The sequence below is a fragment of the Pelobates fuscus genome, chromosome 8 (assembly GCF_036172605.1).
Source record: "Pelobates fuscus isolate aPelFus1 chromosome 8, aPelFus1.pri, whole genome shotgun sequence".
Taxonomy (NCBI): Eukaryota; Metazoa; Chordata; class Amphibia; order Anura; family Pelobatidae; genus Pelobates; species Pelobates fuscus.
The window spans coordinates 92,790,203-92,799,414 of record NC_086324.1 but is presented as its reverse complement, the minus strand read 5'-3'; the positions used below and the strand labels follow the sequence as shown (position 1 = coordinate 92,799,414).

Genomic DNA, 9,212 nt, shown 5'->3' with positions numbered 1-9,212 from the left:
GTGTTTTCTTGTTCAACTTAAAATCATTTGTTGGAATGTTAAAATCAACAGTTTTGTTTTAATGTCAGCTGCTCTCATTTTGTGTACATGTTCATTCTGAAAATTCCAAAAAACAATAAAATCTGGAAAGCGCACTACGTATGCAGTTTTATTTCTCAGTTTGGGCATTTCTTATAAAGATTTGTTTATACGATACTTGGGAATTAAAAATAATGACTGGCCAATACATAACTTTTTTAATATAATTTTTAATTACAACAAACTATTCTTCAACAATTTTGATCAACAAAGAAAAAAATGTCTGAATCAAACCATATACAACAAATTATAGCAACTGTCATAGGCAACCTACGCATAATGTGTAACGAATGCCACTGACTAAGTAACAAACATATGTTTTATGCATTTAGCTGGCATAGTAATGCTACACCTCTTCCAATCCAGTGTTCTGGAGATTTGTCAGACAGGAGAGTCATTGCAATAACAAAGTTTGTAGAGTGTCCAGTAGTAGATAAGGTCCCTCTTCTTTCACTGGTTTTATAAACGGGTGCCAAATAACACGGTCTCTGTGGAATGTCTGATCTCTTACAAGGCTTCAGCCACATCTGTAGGATAGAGCGATAATTACAAGAAGAGTGTGAATATGGAATGTACTGGCACATTGTTTTTTTTAAAATTACTGATTTATTGCCTGCTGGACGTGTTTCCTGCTCCACTCTAATCTGTTCACTATAAGGATGCATAATGGAGGTTATGAAAAGATGATCAGTGCATAATAGAAAAGTGTCGCTACTCCATGTGCAATATGAATACAGTTTTGCACTGCATACTACACTAGAAGGGACTGCACTTCTCCTTTTTTTCAAATGCTATGTCCATAATCACGAGGAGGAGGAGGAATACATTCATGCAATACTGGACAAATTAATCATCTAAATGAGAAGCTGTTAAAGGGACACTATATAGTCACCCAGACCACTTCACCTCAATGAAGTGGTCTGGGTGCCAGGTCCCCCTGGTTTAAACCCTTCAGATGTAAACATAGCAGTTTCAGAGAAACTGCTCTGTTTACATTGCAGGGTTAATCCAGTCTCTAGTGGCTGTCTTCCTGACAGCCGCTAGAGGCTCTTGTGCGACGCTGGATGCGAAAATCGCATTCAGTGTGCAGAACGTCTATAGGAAAGCATTGAGAAATGCTTTCCTATGGACTGCTTGAATGCGCGCGTGGCTTTTGCCACGCATGCGCATTCCGCTCCACTCGGGAGGCGACGGAGGGGGAGGAGAGGTTACCAGCGCCGAGGCAGCCCGGCGCTGGATTAAAGTAACTGAAGGATTTTTAACCCCTTTCAGCGCCATGGGAGGGGGGCCCTGAGGGTGGGAGGACCTATGGGTTGTATAGTGTCAGGAAAATGAGTTTGTTTTCCTGACACTATAGTGATCCTTTAACCCCTTAAGGACACATGACATGTGTGACATGTCATGATTCCCTTTTATTCCAGAAGTTTGGTCCTTAAGGGGTTAATGGAGCAGATATAACCATATCCATGCAAAAGCATGTGAAGGGTCATTTAATTTGAAGGAAAGTATGAAAAACCGCTTTCCACATATCTACAGGTTTTATCCAGAAACATTTAGGTTCTAACTTTGTGGGGGGGAAGGGGTTTGTGTGTTTTTTTTGTTTTGTAGACGGGCACTAATCACTATAGCCACTTCATCTCACTGAAGTAGTTATGGTGCCCAGAGAACAACTTAAGCAGTTTTAAAGTGGTATAGCTGTGAACAAGGGTCCTTGGATGCCCACAATGCCTACCCGATCTGCAGCATTAGCCTGAGCAATAAGCTGAGAGTCCACTAAACGCTCTGAGCCTATTACTGCCCAGTGTCCTGATAAGGCATTTTGTTCCTGAAAAACACAGATGTATATATACAAACATAGGGTGATATTGCATGGACATCATTTATAATCTTTTTACATAATTGCCCTCACAAACATGAATTTGATTGCAGTTACATCATCCAGTAATAGGTATGAGGTTTATTGTCCCTCTCAATTCATATGGACATATAGGAATAAAAAAAGAAAAACAGACACATAGTGCCTATCTTATGAAATCAGCAATTTAATATAAATACACATACGAAATCTAGATTAGTATATGCATATAACCACTCCCGCTTGGGACAGGAATCTCTAAACTTAAATTCTCCAGGTATTCCATTGGTGAAAATCGGCATTCAAATAAAAATAGCAAAATCCCTATAAAATATAAATAAAACCGAACAGCCCTATGCGTTTCATTCAATTGCTTGCTCCTCTTCAGGACCATTCAGCTTTAATTGCTTTAAAAATACAATATAGTGCACTAAATGTCTTTGCCGTCTTTTAAAACCCTCAGGCTCCTCCTGCGAATAGCCATCAGCCGATGTGGAAGTCTTGTGTTCCTAACGATGTGTCCCAAGCCTTTATTTCAACACATCTTCTGTTTTCATTGCTTTGTTCATTCTTGTGCTTGCATTCCACTTATCACATGCTGTCCAAATGTTATAGTAAAACTCAAACAAATCAGGTCAAACAAAGTTTATGCGTAAAATCCATTGACAAATGGTTAATATTTTAAGACCTGATGGGAAGGACTACACGGAAACAAAATGTAACCCTCTATATTAAAAATGGTATGTAAAAACGAAGCAAATAAACAACAATAATTTGAAAACCATATACAGCTATATAAACAAAAAAATAAGCTTATAAGAATATGGAAATTAAGTTGCATAGTTTGAAGTATATGTATCCAAAAACCTATTCTCCTGTTTCATTATGAAATCACCACCTCTGTCATCAAGTTACGTAAACCTGGTTTTAACTCTCCGTTCCGTCCTTTCCACATACTGTGCTCCACTTTCACAAGTTAGTAGATACACAACACGTGTGGAGGAGCAGGAAATAAAAAAAGTGGAGCGCAAGAACAAACAAACAAGGAAGCAGAACTGGAAAGTGTGTTGAAATAGAGGCTAGGAACACAAGACTTGCACATGAAGACGAATCAGCGGATTGGCTGACATTATCTGTGGAAGGAGCCTGAGGGAATTAAAAGATGGCAAAGACACACAGTGCATTATATCATATTTTGGAAGCGATTGAAGCTGAATGCTTAGCAGAGGTCAAAACAATTGGGTGAAACACATCAGGCTATCAGTTTTGTTTTAATGATTTAATTCTGCTTTTGTTTTTTATTTGAATGCCGATTTTCACATGTGGAATACCTGGTGAATTGACGTTTAGAGATTCCTGTCTCCAGTGGGAATAGTTATATGCATATACTGATTTAGATTTTGTAAGTGTATTTATATTAAATTGCTGATTTAAAAAATATATATATTTTATTTTATTGTTGTATGTCCATAGGAATTGAGACAGACAGAATAAGCCTTATACCCATTATTGTGGAATATAATGCAATCAAATTCACATTTGTGAATCCAACTATTTAAAAAAAGATTATAAAAGTGTCCATGCAATACTGTCCTATGTTTGATCTTATGGTTTTGTTTGTAGATCTATTTTTGTGTTTTTCTGTATTTTAAGATCAGGTGGAGTCATTTGTGTATCTACAATACTGTAGAGTGTAAATATAAATTTAACATATCCTTCCACATAACTTTGCCTATTATTTTTCCACTGATTTATATATTGTTTTTTAATTATCTATGCAACAAGACATTAACCATTTTACTACCATATACTAGCTGTGCTCAGGGGAGTGAAAACAACAAAACCATAGTTTGTGTATAATCTGTGTTTGATGTTTCGAGACACCCTGATAATGTGTAACTAAACAAATGTTTTGTTATATACCTGTCACAACTAAGAGAATTAATTCAATTCTGATGGGTAATTTTTGAACGGTACAATACAATAAATGCATGTATTCATTGGGAGTACAGTCTAAAACAGCTTGCAAAAGCTGCAGTTCTTATGACTGCAGCCTTTGTAAGCCCTCCCCTTTTTCACAAGAAGTGACTTTCAGTCACTTCAGAGAATTGTCCAATCAGAAGCATCTCCTAGAGAAGCCTGTTTTATTCTGTCAGGTGTCTCTCCTCCCTGTGTTAAATCTTCCTTGCTCTCTCCCCATCCCTGTGTCAAATCCTCCCTCCCTTATCTGTGTCAAATCCTCCCACCCCTATCTGTGTCAAATCCACCCACCCCTATCTGTGTCAAATCTTCCCTCCCCTCTTTGTGTCAACGCCTCCTTCCCCTCTCCTCCCTGTGTCAGAGCCTCCCTACCAGGGCCGGACTGGCCCACTGGGATACCGGGAAATTTCCCGGTGGGCCGCAGCACCTGGGGATGGGCTGACAGCCCTTATCAGTGATTAGGCTTCTGTGATCCCGGCTGGCCATGTGTGAGCTGTGCGGCCGCACATGGTCCCATGGGAGGCCAGGCGGCCGGCACACCTCACACATGGCCGGCCGGGATCATTAAAAAAATATATATATATTGCAGCGGGGCGGAGCCTAGTGTGCAGCGAGGGCGGAGCTTGCTGTGCGGCGGGACCTAGCTAGTGCAGCATGGGAAGCAGGAAGGAGTCCCTGCGTCCCCAACACCCAGCCTTCAGGAGCTCCAAGGGATGTGGAGGTAAGAAGCAGGTCAGTGTATCTGTGTGTGACTGTGTGTGACTGTCTGCCTCTGTGTGTGTCTGTGTGTGTGTGACTGTCTGCCTCTGTGTGTGTCTGTGTGTGTGTGTGTGACTGTCAGCCTCTGTGTGTGTGACTGTGTGACTGTGTGTGTATGTGACTGTCTGCGTGTGTGTGATAGGGGTATTAACACTATGTGTGCAGGTGTAGGGGTATTAACAGTGTGTGTGCAGGGGTAGGAGTATTAACCCCTTAAGGACACATGACGTGTGTGACACGTCATTATTCCATTTTATTCCAGAAGTTTGGTCCTTAAGGGGTTAAGGACTATAAGTGCCCCAAGTCCTTCACTTACCTTTTGTGAGATGGACTTTCCAAGTCTTCTTCAATAGCTTGAGTAGAGCGGCGACCGGTCCAATATGGCGCCCGCATTTCTCGCCGCTAAGCACGCAATGCCATAGACGTGCGTCGTCTATGTATTCTATGTTTATGGGATCTTAAGTTTACTCTACCCAGACTGACAGGAAGTGAAAACACTTCCTGTCTGTTTGGGTAGAGGAAACTAAATATCCTCTACCCATAGATCGCCAACTAAATGTCAGCAGGAGAGGAGGGGAGGCTCTGACACAGGGAGGGGAGAAGGGACAGACGCTGCAAGAAATGACAGGTGGGAGGGGCGTGCTACCCCTCCTGCTGGTCTTCCGGCAGTTCTTGCAGCCAGTATTGTAAGGCAGACACACTCTTTTAGAACGTGTCTGCTACTTCTGTTAGCTCAGTGGAGCCAACGGAAGTAGGAAGTGAATCACCCCAGCTATTTGACAGCTGAGGAGGCGTTTTTATTTTCATATATAACAGTGCTAATTTCACAATGAAATTGGCACTTTTTATAAACTGGGATTTTAAAGGGATACTCCACATCCATATAGCTATTCAGCAAGCTGAGTGCTCTATGGGTGTGGATTGCTCCTTTAAAAACCATTTATGCAACTAAAATGTACTTTAGAACAAATATGCATCTTATTTGGCAATATCCTTGACCTAATCTTCACTTATGCATGTACAGTAACTAATATCTGCAACACTCCATATCCACTCTCTGATCACCACCTCTTATCATTTGCTCTTGCGTACCCCCTCACCCAACGACCTCAGCCTAACCCCCCTCAACTCAGGAGGGACCTTAATTCTCTTGATCTCCAACAGTTGTCAGCTGACATTGATTCACAACTGCTGTCCATCCCTTCCCTCTCCTGTCCTTCACTGGCCATCTCCATATATAACTGTACTCTTACATCTGCCTTGAACACTGCAGCGCCACTACAAACAAGCACCTCGAAGAGGACCCGCCCCCAACCATGGCATACTAAATTAACGCGCTACCTGCAAAGATGCTCCCGTTGTGCTGAACGCTCCTGGAGGAAGTCTCGTACCCAATCAGACTTTCTCCATTATAGATTCATATTGTGTTCATACAGTGCAGCCCTTGCCCTTGCCAAACAGTCCTATTTTTCCTCTCTCATTAGTTCATGTTCCCGCAACCCCAGGCGTCTCTTTGACACCTTTAATTCTCTTCTTCGCCCTGCTGTGGCCACCCCCAAAACTAACCTTACTTCTGATAACTTTGCATGTTACTTCACTGACAAGATTGAACAGCTAAGGAAAGAATTCTCCCCTCCTTGCCTTTCTGTTTCTCAATCACACATAGATCATGCCTTTCCTACCCTTCAGACATTCTCCCCAGCTACTGACCAAGAGGTGGCTGCTCTTCTTTGCTCCTCTCGCCCCACCACTTGCCCGCTCGATCCTGTCCCATCTCACCTTACCAGATCTCTCTCCACTTGTCTTGTGCCTTCTCTAACACACATCTTCAACTGCTCGCTCTCTTCTGGCATCGTCCCTGCTGACCTTAAACATGCCACTGTAGTGCCTATACTAAAAAAACCATCCCTCGACTCATCCACCCTCTCTAACTACCGTCCCATATCCCTGCTCCCTTTTTCCTCAAAGCTTCTGGAAAGACTTGTCTTTACCCGTGTGTCTCATTTCCTCAATTCCAACTCTCTCCTTGACCCCCTTTAATCTGGCTTCCGCCCTCTCCACTCTACAGAGACTGCCCTTATCAAAGTCACTAACGACCTAATCACAGCTAAATCCAAAGGCCACTACTCCATACTAATTCTTCTTGACCTCTCAGCGGCCTTTGACACCGTTGATCATGCTCTCCTTCTTCAAACTCTTCAATCGCTTGGTCTCTGTGACTCTGTCCTCTCGTGGTTTTCCTCTTATCTCTCCCAACGCTCATTCAGTGTCTCCTTCTCTAATGATACCTCCTCCCCTCGTCCTGTCTCGGTTGGAGTCCCCCAAGGCTCCGTCCTTGGTCCCCTTCTATTTTCTCTTTATACTGCCTCTCTTGGCAAACTTATTACCTCTTTTGGATTCCACTACCACCTGTACGCTGATGACACCCAGCTATATCTCTCCTCCCCGGACCTCTCCCCTGCCGTCCTGCAACGTGTCACTGCTTGCCTTTCTTCCATCTCTGACTGGATGTCCTCCCGCTTTCTGAAACTCAATCTCTCAAAAACTGAGCTCCTTATCTTTCCTCCTCTTAATACTGATCCTCCTCTTTCGCTCTCCCTTCAAGTTTGTGGTACCAACATCAGTCCATCCTTTCAAGCGCGCTGTCTTGGCGTCATACTTGACTCTGGTCTCACCTTTGAGCCTCACATCCAGCATGTTGCCAAATCCTGTAGATTTCATCTTAAAAACATAGCCCGCATCCGCCCCTTTCTTGCACCAGATACTACCAAGGAGCTTGTCCATGCTCTAGTAATTTCCCGCATGGATTACTGTAACCCTCTCCTGATTGGTCTTCCCAAAAGCCGTACTGCACCCCTACAGTCCGTAATGAACGCTGCTGCTAGACTGATTTTCCTCTCTAGTCGTTTCTCTCACACCTCACCCCTCTGCCAGTCCTTACATTGGCTTCCTGTATGCTATAGGAGTCAATTCAAGGTACTTACTCACACCTATAAAGCACTGAACAACTCTAGCCCCTCTTATATCTCCTCACAGATCCATAGGTATGTCCCTTCTCGGTCTCTCCGCTCTGCCCGTGACCACCTCCTGTCCGTTGTCCGCACTAGTACGGCCAACTCGCGATGGCAGAACTTCTCGCGGGCGGCTCCCTTCCTATGGAATAGCCTGCCTACCGCCATCAGACTCTCCCCTAGTCTTGCATCTTTTAAGAAGTGCCTTAAAACCCATCTCTTTAGGAAAGCTTATGGCCTCCAAGACTAACCAATACCTCACATACCTGTCTCTTGCCCTCTCCTAAAGGGCAGTCCACCTTATTTGATTGCAAATTCCTGTCCTAATGTGTTTTACACCCCACCTCCTATAGAATGTAAGCTCGATCGAGCAGGGTCCTCTTCAACCTATTGTTCCTGTAAGTTTATTTGTAATTGTCCTATTTATAGTTAAATCCCCTTCTTAATATTGTAAAGCGCTACGGAATCTGTTGGCGCTATATAAATTGCAATAATAATAATAATAATAATAATATTTGCAAAGATTAATAAACATTAATTAATAAACATTATTATTATTTTAAGGATGTATTATTGCTGTGGATCTCTGGTATACACTCAGAAACAACAATATGGAGATTTTATAAAAGGGGGACAGAGGACAATCCCTTCTAAATTAGGAAACCAGGTAGATATACATGCACTTTAAAAAAGTGACAGTGCTCCTTTATGTTAAAAACGTTCATACCTCAATGTTAAACATCTGTCACTTTTTTTAAAAGGTTTAAAAACAAACAAATTAAAGGTTTAAAATAGATGTTAATTCTCTACAAAATGCTTGACTTATTTCATAAATATTTGATGTACCCTGCAAGCCTATGTTGGGTATTTATTTTTAGCCGTAGCATAATAAAGAAAATTATACAAACCGTTGGTACTGTGTCATAAAGGATCTTGGGATAAGATTCTGCTAATTTTTTTTTCTTTCTGTCCCAGCGTGCACCATCCAGAAAAAGACCACGTATGTACACTCCTAAGCAAAGACATAGAAGTGTATTATGTTGTTTTGAAATAAAAAATGTGTCTGATTTTCTTTAATTTTAAATAAAAATCCCAGTGTTTAAAATCAATGTTCTTGACCTTTTATTTTGGTACACTCAGAGGCATAATCACTAAAGTCTAAATTGTAGAAAATTGACTTCCAAATGGCACAATATCAGCAAATATAGCTGATGTGGAAAATTTCTACAAATACTGCCACAAAAGGCATTTCAAACTCTGCTCCCCACTGAATTTCCACCTGTGTAGAAAAATGTAAAGTTATGCACTTCGGGGCAAAGCATCCACAATCCATTTACCCCTAAACGGTAGTGAATTATGGACGACACAAGAGAAGTATTTGTTATAGAACACAAACGAAGCAGCAATGTTCAATGTCAATCAGCAGTTGATACGTCCAGTAAAGTATTGTCATGTATAAAAAGGGGCATTAGTTCTTGGGATAAAATAAGTTTCCCTCTTTATAAATCACTGGTAAGACCACACCTTGA

General features: G+C 41.8%; 1 protein-coding gene across 1 annotated transcript in view; it reads right to left on the bottom strand.

Annotated features, from left to right (window-relative positions):
• Positions 1–299: 299 nt before the first annotated feature.
• DNAH7 (dynein axonemal heavy chain 7) overlaps positions 300–9,212 on the bottom strand; it is a 261,702-nt gene continuing 252,789 nt past the window's right edge. The window contains exons 63-64 of the mRNA XM_063430168.1: positions 8,592–8,695; positions 300–605 (exon numbers count right to left, since the gene is read on the bottom strand). Coding sequence (XP_063286238.1) covers positions 399–605; positions 8,592–8,695 — 311 coding nt within the window. The 3' untranslated portion in view covers positions 300–398. The remainder of the gene's footprint in view (positions 606–8,591; positions 8,696–9,212) is intronic.